At 36.1% G+C, this 15050-nt stretch overlaps 1 protein-coding gene across 17 annotated transcripts in view; it reads left to right on the forward strand.

The window, feature by feature from the left end:
* Window positions 1–15050, forward strand: part of LOC127864608 (zinc finger protein 1-like) — a 52806-nt gene that overhangs the window by 4272 nt on the left and 33484 nt on the right. Inside the window, exon 5 of one of the 17 annotated variants that reach the window (XM_052404376.1) lies at window positions 12357–14091. The exons of 15 other annotated variants lie outside the window; for them this stretch is intronic. In XM_052404376.1, the coding sequence (XP_052260336.1) occupies window positions 12357–12718 (362 nt within the window). In that variant the 3' untranslated portion in view covers window positions 12719–14091. Of the gene's footprint in view, window positions 1–2635; window positions 3047–12356; window positions 14092–15050 lie in introns of those variants that run through there. One more of the 17 variants, XM_052404379.1, reaches the window with a different exon arrangement.

A 15050-nucleotide genomic window follows, 5' to 3' on the forward strand; every position in this document is an offset into this window, starting at 1 on the left:
GCCATGTTTTAAATGTGATTGGCAATATTATTATTATTTGTTTTTAATAAACATTTCTTAATTATGACTAGATTGAACGACAAAACTGAATGCACTGGTGTTAGCAGCAAACAGCATACAGAATATCAATGAAATTTTCATTAAACAGCACCGAATCTGGTCCAGTTTCTAATCATAGCTTAATATTGGTCCGATATTGCCAGTTGGCTTGCAGCAAACTTGAAGACTTGCAGCCTGCAGAACTACTGAATTTTCCATTAAACCGAGTCTGGTCTATGGTTTTCAATAATCAATATTGGACCTACTGTATTGCCATGGTTCGCTCCATTGTGGACATTATTTATTAACTATCGGACGTACTTATACAGTTTTCCAATAATGCCAGCCCTAGATTGCCATGGTTACAATGTGAATTGAGCACTGTTGGTTCTATCAGTTATAGCAGCAGCCTTCATGGTTTCTTACACATTTTAAGAGTAGTTTTTTGTTTCACATTTTCAGACAAAATTCTTAAATACAAAATAATTGCTCTTTTATTAATGTATTTTGTAACTTATTGAGATCAAAGCAAGGCTGTTCTTAATTTAAAGAACCAATACTGTTGTTTTTCTTGTTTTAAATTTGAGAATATCCTTTATTTAAGCCTTACAAAGTGGCTTGCTATTATGCTATATGTTGATTAATATTAACAATTATACATATTGATCTATTTTAATGGCCTGAAAGTATACAGGCGTGATTATTTTGATGAATTGTTGCATTTTATTAACTTGTGACTTGTATAAGTTTTGAAGTAACATGATATTGAAAGTATGATAATTAATTATGGTGCCGTACTTTTTTGGTTATAACCATAAGACATTGACGTATATGTTAATTGATTCTGAATATGTCGCCATGTAGCTCCATGCAGTGCAGATTTTTTTTGGCACTGGCTTGGAATTTGCAATTCCAAACTGTGCTGTGGATTTAATTACTGAATGTGATCGAACAGTTGACACAGTTTGTTTATGAAACCCAAACCATATGTGTAACATTATCAACAGGTATGTATTTGTGCTATACATTAGAGAAGTGTTCTTGGACATTAACTTGAATGTGAACATTGTGTCATTCACACATTGGTTGATAAACAAACGTGCAAAATGAACATATTGCACAAAGCAATATTTCATTACAATCGAAGCTGTTTGCAAGGGCAAGGAGTGAACTGTAAACTGATTACAGTCATGTGATACTTGCAAGAAAGCACAAGAGAGCAGAATCAGAAAGGAAACCAGTTTATACTATCACATTTCATGGTATGGTAATGGTAAAAGTATCTGGGGAATGGTAGGTATATGTTTGATTAAACATCATTTCTGTTCATGATTTTATTAACTTAATGCAAATTGTTCTTAACCTGATAATTTGATTGGTATATTATGGTTTGCTTGCAATTTGTTGTTTGTTGCCTTGACCATTTTTGTAACATTCTTACTCAAATGTCTTAATAGTGGTTAGTTCTTTGATACTGTGTGTAAGTTATATTTTCATAAGTTTACTTGAAGACCATCTGAATGGAAGGGAAGTCTAAATGTATGTCAGATTACAGGTATGGTAACAGGTTTAAAGGTGATCTGAATGCACTCCACTTCTCTTCCATGTCAAGGTTTTCATGCTTTAGTGATACATTTTCTTTATGAAGGGGTGTTTCAAATATTAAAAACAAACTCAAAAAATTGTACAATAGAGAAATTAAAGTTTTCCTGAAAAATGATTTATAAATTAATAATGTTGTGAAAATGTGTTTTCATTTATTTTTTTATTATTGTTTTGTATAACCCTGACCATGAGTCAGTTTGTACATGAACCAGAGTAAGTAGTAATGTCTTGCAATGTAAACAAGAAATGAGGAAGAGAAGTAGTTTTAACATGTAGTAAACTTTCTACATGGAATGCTGCATTTGCAATGCAATTCTACAGACATGTTTGTCTACAGCAGTGAACGGTAATGTATTGGTATTCTATCTTTCTTTCACTTAATCTATTCTTTAAATTAAAAAATATTTAAATAATGCTTGAAATGATAGTATATAATACACAGTGTGGCCTTCTAATTAAGTATGATTTATTAGGTAGAGGATAACTGTAACCTATGTTTTTGTTAACTGAAGTGTTAATCTTCACTTCTGTGTGTATTTGCACACACAAAAAGATAAAAGAGGAACGTCGGTTACAGTTCTTTTATTATCAAATACTCATCTTTATGAAATGTTCGTCATTTTTCCAAATTAATCCTTTAGTGTTTGTTTTTGAATATAATTAAATTCAAGGTCACTGTGTTTGTATAAGCATTCGAGTCAGAATTTTGATTTTTTTTACATCAAGCAAACGGTCAGGTAAGGTTAAAAAAAGATAGCACATGTGGTTCCATGATAGATGATTGGTCGGTGAGGTAAGTACCTTGATTGTCATGACAGTGGATGACAGGTGAGAACTAACAAAAGGGGTTTCATTAAGTTGTTAAGTAGGCGGATTATTTTGCACAAGGAGGGGAATACTTTTTTTCTCAAGCCTTCAAGTCATTAATGTTGATATAATTTGATAATTTTCCCGCCTACTGGGTCTTAATGAAACCCCCTGCATCTTGTAGGTGCAGTGAGGCAGGGACTGGGGGGTGTAAACACGATGACCCCTAGTTCTGGGAAGCATGCTTGTGCTTTCTGCCCAAAGGTTTTCAAAGCCAAGAAGGATCTGCAGCGCCATTTGAGGATCCACACAGGGGAAAGGCCATACTTCTGTACCATTTGCTCAAAGTCTTTTGTTCTCAAGCACCATCTTAAAAATCACATAATAAGCATACATTTAAAGCCCAATGACATTTCATAAGATAAAAAAATTTGTTAAACAAATTGGCATATAATCATAGCTTCAGAGACATTTCAGAAAGCGAACTGTAAATCAAGCAAAAACGTTGCATATTCAAGGTGCATAGACATAAGAAAAGGAGATCGAGACAAAAGATGTTTTACAAACTTAACAAAAATAAATTGTTTTCTGTTCACTGTTGCTTTTATATGAAGTGGGGCTGTTAGGGAGGTGTATAACCTGTTCTCTGTTCTTGGTAAGGCGAATCATTGGGTCACTTTTAAGCAAGGGTGTGATTTTTCCTTTTCAGCTGATTTCATCTTTTAAAAGTCAAACTTATTTTAAGAATCCTTTTAAATTTAACTAAATCCTGTAGGGGGGGGGGGGGAGGATAGGGCATTTTCCTCCTCTTAGGTGGTTTTTAAATCACACCCCTGATTAAGGGAAATTACGAGGTTATAGTACAAGCAGGGGTAACAAGAGGGTTTCCATGCTACAAGCGAGCAATCAAAGAAGTTTAGAGGAGCCAACTGAATGCATGCATGGTAGGTTTTATTTCCATTTATTTTTGTGTCATCTTGAATTTTGTAATGATTAAGAGCCTTTTTTCTTATTTTTGTTGTGGGTATAATTTCATATTTTATGCTACTTGATTTGTGGTCATAATTAGTAATTGACTTGGATCAAACCCTAACAAAGGAATGACTTCAAGCCTTTCTGTCCATGCTGGGAAAAATGCAATTTCTAGATTTTGTTAGCTGCAAAAATCTACTGATTTTTTTTTAGGGAAAAACGCTTTAGTCTTAATAACTATTTTATCTTGGGGAAAGGGTTTGTTAATGGCTAAAAAGGCCTGAACTAAGAATAAATTCAAAACTGAATAAAGAGAATGTATAGTATGTTTGGAATGCGGGGGCTATACTTGCAGACTACATGGCGCCATGCCCAGTGTGCTTTAAGATGTTTCCCTCCCAGTGGGCCTTGCGAAGGCACTCCCGTAGCCACACGGGCGAGCGTCCGTACGTCTGTCTGCGATGTGAGCGCACATTCACCCAGAAACACCACATGAAGAAGCACGAGGCTGTGTGTGGGCTGGTGGGCGGAGCTGTGCCGACTATCACCTGGTGTGCAACTTAATTGTGAATTATGCATGAATATGTAGACTTAGAATTTCATGTAATATCCTCCAGGGGTGTGATTTATCCTCCTTGCAACTGTTTTCCTCATGGAAATGTTTCAAATATTTTATAAATAGCTACAAACTTTGACCTAAATAAAATGACAAGTTTAGTTGAATCTTGTAAGAGGGATAAGGCTAAAAAGAAATAGGTCCATTTCTGGTCTGCTTGGAGAAAAGAAAAAGGTCGGTAGGTAGGAAACATTTTTTTGTCTGGTACTTGAATGGAAGGCTACTTTGGCCACGACTTTTTTTTTATTGGGTTACAAAAATTATTTTGAAAATGGTCCATCGGGCGGTCGAAAAAAAAAAACATCATTGGAAAAATAAGTTAATACTAATAACATCAGAACAAAGACATCATATCTTTTATAACCTTAACACAGATACGAAAAATCAAATTATGCAATGAAACACATCTATATCTTCAAATGAAATGAGTCACCTAAAAGCACCTTTTGTAACATCAGGCAATTTTAAACACTCCATTAAATGACATGCGTTCTTCTCCCATTAAAACGAAAAACTGCGCTTCATTTCCGTAATTCGATGCGCACCATTACGCAATGCGATGCCCGTTGCATAAATCTTATATAAGATAAACTACTCATACACATAGTATGTGTTTGCTCTTATTGGACATATGACATCGTCCATGAAAAAAAATCGAGGTAGATCGATCCCTGCGTCGTCGCGATAATGTTTGTTTAAGTTGTTGTTTTCATGAAAACTCGTTGATTTACAACGCAAAACGTCTTATTTGAACTGACGCGAATTAATACAATCATATTTGACAACTTGGCTTTTGCTTTATTTTGATAATTTAATCCAAAGTTTAATGTTAGCAAGTGTTTTTACTGGAATTGTAAACAAGGAGCCAGTTAAAGTCTTCCGAAAATGTGCAGTTGTGTGAATTGACAGTGTGACGTCGTCAAAGGAAAGCCGCTTGCTGTCTGAAGCAATAAAGCGACAAATTTCGCCCCGAAAAAAATGGCTTCCTTTGTCTAGCAATCAACATGCCGAACCAATCCTTCGTTTGTTTCTAAATTGCAATCCTCCAATTTAATAATAGCACGTGCATAGCTCCGCCTTCGAATCTTTTGCAGAGAACGGAGGCGGAGTTTAACGGTTAATTTAGCTAGTATTTTACGCAAGTTGAGTTCCGATTTGCCGAAATTACTCGGCCCTAAGCATTAAAACGACAAATACATTTATCAATGATTTTCCGAGATATACCGATTTGTTCCGATTTCCAAACTTTCTGTACAGTTCCTATAAACTATGGTGGACGTGTTTACAAAATTCCTAAACATATATATCGTAAATAATGGCAGTGTTTTATTGGATTATTTATACTAATTATCAAATTGCAAGGTAATACTTTTTTATCTACTATAATATCGGTTTGTTTAATATAATAATTATGTTAAACAATATAGTTGCATCACAGACTCGGAAATAAATTTTGATGCGGTCTACATTTTACGGACGCTGATTTTCCTATTGTCTGTAATTAAATAAATTTTGAGAAGTGCCCATAAAAGGACTGGTACATACTGTGTCACATTGAAAAATATCCCGATCTCTGTAATTTATGTGAACCAATCGTTGATTGTACTTACATGATTAATCGCAAACGTACTCAAACCGGATCATTTTTTTTCTCGTTTCGCTCGCTTTTCAGTGCGGTCGGGAATAAAATATATAAAAAAAGACGATTTTTTTATTTTAATTTTTTCCCCATTTTCCAAAAATTAGGGTCGGCGGTTTTGTAACCCAAGAAATATAAGTCGTGGCCTTAAGCTAATAATGAGAAATACACGTAGATATATGCTTTGCTTTCTATTACACCTTATATGAACAAAAATGAACAATTTTCTTCTTATTGTTTTTGGCAACCCCAATAAAAAGGTGTTGGTCAGTGCCAGTTTGGGAGACAAGGTTGGGCGACCAGAAACGGACTTAATTTTTAGCTTCTAGCCAGAGGCCAGCGGGCAGGGCTTATGTCGTGGTCCTGTGTCAGTCATGCGTCCGTCCGTTTCTAAACTACTGGTCCAATTCTGATGAAATTTCTCAGGAATGTTCCTCGGGTGAACCTCTTCCAAATTTGTTCAAATTATGCTCCTGGGGTCAAATTCGACCCTGCCCCGGGGGTAAAAAATTCAAAATTTGCTTATATAAGGCCTTTTTTGTGAAAACTTTAGAAATCTTCTTGTCCATAACCATAGGGCCTAGGGCTCCCAACTTGGGTATGTAGTGACTTCTTATAGTCCTCTACCAAGTCTCTTTAAATTATGCCCCTGGGGTCAACTTTGACCCTGCCCTTGGGGATCAAAAATTTAGTATGTAGTGACATCTTATAGTCCTCGACCAAGTTTCTTCAAATTATGCCCCCTGGGATCAAATTATATCCTGTCCCAGGGGGGTCCAAAAATTGAAAATTTGCTTATATAAGGCCTGTTTTGTGCAAACTTTAAAAATCTTCTTGTCCATAACCGTATGGCATAGGGCTACCAAATTTGGTATGTAATGACATCTTATAGTCCTCTACCAAGTTTGTTCAAATAAAGCTCCTGGGATCAAATTTGACTGTTCCCCAGGGGTCACAAAATTGAACATATGCTTGTATTGGGCCCATTTTATGCAAACTTTAAAAATCTTCTTGTCCATAACTATTGGGCCTATTTCTACCAAATTCGGTATGTAGTGACATCTAATAGGTCTCTGCTTAGTTTGTTCAAATTATGCCCCTGGGGACAACTTTGACCCTGCCCCAGGGGTCACAAAAATTAACATATGCTTAAATAAGGCCTATTTTGTGCAAACTTTAAAAATCTTCTTGTTCATAACTATAGAGCCTAGGGCTACTAAATTTGGTATGTAGTGATATCTAATGGTCCTTTACCAAATTTGTTCATGACTCGCAGATGACCCCTTATTGATTTTCAGGTCACTAAGTCAAGGTCACGGTGACCCAAAATAGTAAAATGGTTTTCTGGATGATAACTCAAGAACGCTTATGCTTAGGATAATGAAACTTCATAGGTACAATGATCATGACTCGCAGATGACCCCTATTGATTTTTAGGTCAATTTGTCACGGTGACCCGAAATAGTAAAATGGTTTCTGGATAACTCGAGAACGCTTATGCCTAGGATAATGAAACTTCATAGGTACAAAGGTACATTGATCATGACTCGCAGATGACCCCTATTGATTTTTAGATCACTAGGTCAAAGGTCAAGGTCACAGTGCCAAATAACGTATTCACACAATGGCTGCCACTACAACTGACAGCCCATATGGGGGCATGCATGTTATACAAACAGCCCTAATTATATTTTGAGATGAAGCTTTACAAAGAAAGATGCTACTATTGTATTTGTTATAAATGTGTGAAAGGCTCTTAAAAAGAAACCAGAGATTATTAACCCTTTGCCAAACACTCGACAGGATTTTACAGGTTTGTAGCTGACGACTTTATAAATAATTGTGATAAAAGGAGAAATTGCTCAAGAGCAATTTCTCCTTTTATCACTATTATTTCTACCCTACCTGATCATTTCCTCCAGATTCCATTACAATTTAATTGTCGTCTGCAATCTCTTTCAAATTGTGATAGTCCAAAATGTGTCGTTTGGTAAAGGGTTAAGGCATTTTGATTCATATTAGTCTTGTGAACTGTTTCAAATCAAATGCATAGATTTGATCTTCAGCATCTAAAAATATGTGAAATAGAAAGAATGACCATATCTTTTGGAGAGATAAATGTACCTAAATTGTACAATTCCGGGGCTTTTAAGTCTGTTTAGTTAACACGGTAGTAACTTTTTCCATATATGAAAATGCTCACCCAACTGTAAGCGCCCAGTGGGACGAGGGATAGAAAGAGAAAGTTCACATGCTTAGGTACATTTCAACACATGCGCATTGCACGTTTTTTTCGCATAAAAAAAACAGTGGAGCGATACAGGGCAATCATGGCCCTCTTGTTGTTTTTGGCCCATAGCATATTCTTCCGTGGGTGGTCCTGAAATCACATCCCCGAATTTCTCATAATATCTATGTCTTTCTGTCAGTTAGCCCTGAATCTTGTCAAATATCTCAAATATTTCATGCAGTAACAGACTGAACATGCTGCTACTACAAGTCCATTCAACAGGGATTTCAATAGTTTAAAATCCATTAGTCAAATTATCCTGTGCTTGACATATTCAGGGTTGAGTTGATATTTTAAAATAATTGTTTCCAAGTTTTTTTCTGTTCATCTTTGTGAGATTCTCTCCAAATGTTCTAGTAAAACAATTGAAAGAAACTTCGTGCAGACATTTTTATGACAATTTTTAGCTCTGCTGTTTTCGGAGAGAGAAAACCCAAGGTATTGTTTTACATTGAAGAAAAAAACTGGTTATTAGATTGGGGAATGGCGGACCATAACTTTGTTGTTCATTGTGAGATTTTAAAATTATTTGGCACATTTGTTCACCATCATAAGACCGTGTGTCGCGCAGTAGAATTACGTCGATATCTCAAAGGTCAAGGTCACACTTGAGTTCAAAGGTCAAAAATGGCCATAACTATGTTGTTCATTGTGAGATTTTAAAATCATTTGGCACATTTGTTCACTATCATTGGAGGGTGTCTCACGCGAAAGAATTACGTCGATATCTGCAAGGTCAAGGTCACACTTTGAGTTCAAAGGTCAAAAATGGCTTTAAATGAGCTTATCCAGGCCATAACTATGTTGTTCATTAGGATATTTTAAAATCATTTAGCACATTTGTTCACCATCATTGGACGGTTTGTCGCCCGAAAGAATTACGTCAATATCTCCAAGGTCATACTTTGAGTTCAAAAATCAAAATGGCCAAACATGATAATTGCATAATAATTCTTAAAAATCGCCATAAATTAGCTTCTCTTGTTTTGTGAAGACGGCATGCAAAATATTGTGTGTCGATGCAGCATGTGGGGGTATATGTCAAGTCTGTGACAAAAGCTCTAGTTATAAATATTTTTTATTGAAAACCTGGTTTTGTGACAATTTTTGTCCCTTGTAAAGGTTTTGAACAATGCCTCTAAAATCAAAGTGCTTAAACCTACAACTTTGAAACTGCATATGCACCTGCACCTTGATGAGTTCTACATGCCTTTTTGGTCACTTGGTCAAAGTTCAAGGTCACTGTGACCTATTTAAGACATCAACATAAGCTCAAAAATCAAACTGCTTCCACCATAAACTTTGAAACTTCTTATGTAGATGCACCTTGACGAGTTCTACACGCCACAACCATTTTTGGGTCACTAGGTCAAAGTTTAAGGACACTGTGACCTCTATTTCAATAATTTAACATAGGCTCTAAAAGCAAAGTGCTTCCACCTACAACTTTAAAACTTCTTATGTAGATGCAATTTGATTAGTACATGCCACACCCATTTTTAGATCACAAGGTAAAGTTCAAGGTCACTGACCTCTATTTCAATAATTTAACAGGCTCTAAAATCAAAGTGCTCCCACCTACATCTTTAAACCTTCATATGTACATGCACCTTGAGGAGTTCTACATGTCACGCCCATTTTTTAGCGAGGCGTTTTCGGAGAAAACCCGAGGTATTGTCAGTCTGCTGCCGTCCGCCGGTGTCGTGCTAAAACCTTAACATTGGCTCTAAAATCAAAGTGCTTCCACCTACAACTTTGAAACTTCATATGTAGATGCACCTTGAGGAGTTCTACACGCCACACCCATTTTAGGTCAAAGGTCAAGGTCACTGTGACCTCTTAAAAAAAATTCTGACAAGCTTTGGCAGTCGAGCATGTCATCCCTTATGCAGTGCTCTTGTTAGCTCACCTGAGCACAACATGCTCATGGTGAGCTATTGTGATCGCCTTTTGTCCGTTGTGCGTAGTTAACATTTACCTTGTTAACACTCTAGAGGCCACATTTATTGACCAATCTTCATGAAATTTACTCAGAACATGTGTGCCAATAATATCTTGGACAAGTTCAAAAATGGTTCCGTTCGATTGAAAAACATGGCCGCCAGGGGGCGTGGCAGTTTGCTATAGTAAAACCTTGTTAACACTCTAGAAGTCACATTTATTGTCGGATCTTCATGAAACATTGTCAGAACATGTGTCCCAATAATATCTTGGACGAGTTCAAAAATGGTTCCGATTGGTTGAAAAACATGGCCGCCGGGGGGCATGGCAGTTTTCCTTATATGGCTATAGATAAACCTTGTTAACACTCTAGAAGTATACATGGAGGACAATTTCCTGGCCGAGTCAGAATCTTGAGTCATGTGCATCCAAGAAAAAACTAGGGAGTTTACATTGGGGTAACATGCGTTCCATAAATTGGTCACAATGTCTTTGGAGAAAACCCTTATTGACATTCTTGCAATGAATTAAGCTTATGTAACATTTGAGACAACTGATTAATTGATCTTGGAAATACATTGTAGACCTTGCTTGGAATATCACAAATATTTGAATTAATAATTAAAATGTTGAAAACATGGTTTTTAGACAGTGTCTTGTTTTTGAAAAGCTCACCTTACCTTTTTCGGCTGTGTGTCGTTTGTCATTAACATTTTAATTATTAATACTTAAAACATCCACTTATATTTTCTGTCCTCGTGAATGTTCATCCCTACAGAGTTGTGAAATTGGGATGCGTGCCATCAAAAACACTGTCAAACAAAATTAAGATAATGCTAGGTTACTCTAAAAGACGCTTTGTCCAATCTTTATGAAACTTGTCTCTGGTCATTAAAGAATATGGCTACAAGAGTGCGGGCAGTTTGAAATAGTAGGCTGCAGTGAAACATTGTTACAATGTTTCTGAATTTTAATATATTCGGGAATAAAGGCAGAGTATAAAATTGGTTTTGGTTAGTTGAAACACCGGCTTCAAAGAGGTGGCATTTTTCTGCCACAATCGACTCGAAACTTCAACTTTAAATAAGTACTTTGACATGAATGCGTACATAAAAGAAGATGCATCCAAAACATTTCTTCTTTATTATGCTGTTTCAAGTTAATGTTCTGATAAGCCTACATGTATGGATTATTTGTGACAAAGTATTCATTGATATTAATTGAACACCTCAAAATACTTTCAACTGAGTGCAAATGAAAACGTTTTTAAAAAACGGCCAGTTTAAAAAAAAAACAGGACGTATTATGGTTTCATCTTGGCGGTGGGCAGGCAGCGTCCACAGCAGTTTCCGCTCTCTAATTCAAATAGTTTTTATTTGATCTTCCCCAAACTTGGCCAGAAGTTGTATTCAGACAATATCTTGGACAAGTTTGAATATGGGTCATGCCGGGTCAAAAACTAGGTCATAGGGTCACTTGGTGCATTTACAGCATTTAGCATGGTGACGGCTCTCTATTTGAAGTAGTTTTCATCCGATCTTCACCAAACTTGGTCAGAAGTTGTATCTAGACAATATTTAGGTCAAGTTCGAATATGGGTCATGCCGGGTCAAAAACTTGTTCACAGGGTCACTTAAACCATTTCAAGCATTTAGCATGGTGTCCGCTCTCTAATTGAAGTAGTTTTCATCCGATCTTCACCAAATTTGGTAAGAAGTTGTGTCTTGACAATATCTACATGTAGGTCAAGTTCAAATATGGGTCATGCCAGGTTAAAACTAGGTCACTTAGTGCATTTCAAGCATTTAGCATGGTGACCGCTCTCTAATTGAAGTAGTTTTCATCAGATCTTCACCAACTTTGGTCAGAAGTTGTGTAGATGATATGTAGGTCAAGTTCAAATATGGGTCATGGAGTTATCAAGTTGTCCAAAGTCTTAATACGGGCGTATCTTGTGACAGTTTGGCACTCTTGTTAGTTCTCAAATATCCTTTTAATCTGATAATGCAGGAGATAAAAATGCCCTTTATGCTTAAATCTTTTGGAAGGTGCGTTTCACCTTTCAGCTGATTTTCTTCTTTTCAACGTCAAACTTTAAACGAATATTTCTTAACTTTGCTGAATCTTCTTAAAAAATGAAGAGATTAATTTAACTCTGTGAGGGGGGTCAGGCATTTACCTCCCCTTGGGTGGTTCTTAAATCCCACCCCTGAAAAAAAATTCTGATGTCAGGTTGCCAACCTATGGCCTTTTGCCCTCTGGAACATTCATGCTTTTGATTGATGCAAAGTACATGAATGCTTTGAAGTAGTGTCCTAGAATAGTCGGGTGTTTGGATTCCAATCACATGGTTCTATTACACATAGGAACCTGCATAAGATTTACTGTTTAGAAGCTGCATCATGGTAAAAACATAAGTTTGAATGTTTGTTCTTGTGTATTTTTAGATCTGGAGCCGGCTCAGTTCCCGAAGTGTCCAGTCTGTGAGCGAGCGTTCCCAAACCAGTGGGCCATACGGCGCCATATGAAGAGCCATACAGATGAACGCCAGTACCGATGTCACGTGTGTGGGCGAGCCTTTCGCCTGAAACATCACCTCAAAAACCACTGCAGAAACGTGCACGGCATGTTTGAGAGTGGAACTGTGGACATAGACGATGCTGACATTCCCTTGAGTGGTGTTGCAAGTGTTTCCACTCAGGGCCCTCAATCCATTTTAGTGCATTTGTTAAGAACAGACTTGTCTGACCTTGATGCCACTGGTTGTCCCGAGGATGTTAAATCGGATAGAGAAACATTCCTGTGTTGATAATCGTGATAACAGGAGGCACTCTATGAGGATTTTGCTGATGATAAACAGGTTAGATGAAGTTATCTTTCATTCTGAAAAACCAACAAAGACTTGTAATTCTTCAAAGACCTCCACAAGAAGAGACACAAGCATACGTTGTATTTGAAAGCAATTGTACAAACACTAAATTGTTGAAATGTGTCAAATGTTGTGTTTAGATGTCGAGGTACTGTTAACTTGTGTTTAGCGCAATTGAGCTTAACGGGCTCATGGTGAGACTTTGTGATCACTGTCTATTATTTGTCATCAATTGTCACTTTAGGCCACATGTGTTTGCTAATGTGCATCAAACTTGATATTTGTCAATTACTTGTATGCAAAGTTTAAAACTTTGTCCCTTTTTGTCGGAGACAAGGTCACAGTCTATTATTTGACGTCAATTGTCGCTATAGGCCACATGTGTTCGCCAATGAGCATCAAACTTGATATTTGTCAATTACTTGGTATGCAAAGTTAAAAACTTGGTCCCTGTTGGTCGGAGACAAAGTTAAAGAATAAGCGTGTGAAAAACTAAGTAACATCTATTACCCAATGAAACTTTTTGAGAACATTTGTCCCAATTATTGAAGCAGATCAAATCGCATGGAATGTACAACCTAGGCAAATACGTCGAATGTAAGAAACTGGCCAACCAATTCGTGAATTCATAGCTCTATAACCATCTCTCTACGAAAGTTTTTCTCCCTTCTTCTGTAATTTTTTGTGTTTGATTTATTTAGAGTTGGTGTTGTAATAATTGGATCACATTATTCCCATTTTACTGTACAGGGCTTTTCCCCTATCTTTGTAAAGCAGCCTTTTCCCACTTACTTTTTTTGAAAATTGAGTCCTGAGCATTTTAAAATTGTGAAAAATGAGGCGCTGACTTTTTAAAATCGTTGGAAATTTCTCCCCAAAAAAAACAAACAAAAAGAACTGCTATTGATTAAGAAGGAAAAAAGCCCTGAATACTATAATCACAGATCAGTCTATATCGCCCCCTTGGTGCAAAAAGGTACCATGTGACATTGACTTTTGAAGGCATATGGTACCTTTTGCATTAATGGGGCAACTTCTGAACTTCTGAACTTGTATTCTAGTTCTTGACTCCTAGTGTTATCTGTTTTGAAAAAGAAAATTATATGATCGAAAATATTGGCTTTAATAAAACAATATGCTTGCATACAAAAACGGACGTTTTAAGAACATGGTATATTTTGATCGGCTAAATTCATAACGTTCGTCTATACTTACATGAAATAAATGCATGGTTATTGCTGTTGTGTTATTTAATGCAAAGTATTTCACTGTGCTGTTGTTTTGTTTTATAAATAAAATGTTGGCAATCTGTTCTTATTCTTTGTTAACATACTGTAAAAATGATTGCAAGTGGAGGCAAGTACAGTGCATTTGCCATCATTGCATAGCTTATTTGTTGCATCATTAGACTATAAAGAAAGTGTTGCTCTTTAAAATGTAATTAACAGTAAGAAAATTAATTCGATTTTAAGCTGCAATCATGGAACTTTTTCTCATTTTTTTTCAATGATTTATTATGAATGAGTTGAAAATAGTATTCTTTTTGAGCATACACGACTTGAACAGTTTTAACAATACAATACATTTGATGTGAACATAACAGCTTATTCTGGTCCGTAAATTGTAAGAAGTTTCAGTGAAATGAGAATAACATGGTCAGAGGTAAATTGTGGCTCCTATGAAATTTTAATGCATTATTGTTAACTTTCAGAGTTTATTAAGATACATTAACTGACGTGTTTTACATAACTAGCTTACCGATATTCATGGTGTACCTTCTATTATACCCGTATTCTTTTAAGACTTGGAGATTTGTATTGAAATGACGTTTACTGACAAGGAGTATCTATATTGACCACAGAATTTCTTTAAAATGATTGTCAAAAGGTTATAGCATAATCGCAATCTTAAATAAAATCGAAATTTGGTGGTTTCTGCATATTAAATATCAAGTTATTAGTTTATCGACACATGCCATGGTGATAGGGTGATACGATACTACTCGGTTCAACGTATTTTGAGGTCTCTACTTTTGCTCATGATGCCATTGTATAGGCCTAGGTTAGGTAAGGCTGCTGATGTAACTAGCAAAAAATGTACAAGTGTTTACATGCGAAAGTGTACTTTATTTATTCCTCATAAATATCTATATAAAAAAAGACTACATAACACAAACAGTAAATTAAACTCCGGTGTTAAAATGAAAATATGGTCATCGAACATGTTCTCAGTTTCCAAAAATCTCTTAACGGGAAACTGAAGCACCGTATAC

This window comes from Dreissena polymorpha, chromosome 1, assembly GCF_020536995.1.
Source record: "Dreissena polymorpha isolate Duluth1 chromosome 1, UMN_Dpol_1.0, whole genome shotgun sequence".
NCBI classification, from domain to species: Eukaryota; Metazoa; Mollusca; class Bivalvia; order Myida; family Dreissenidae; genus Dreissena; species Dreissena polymorpha.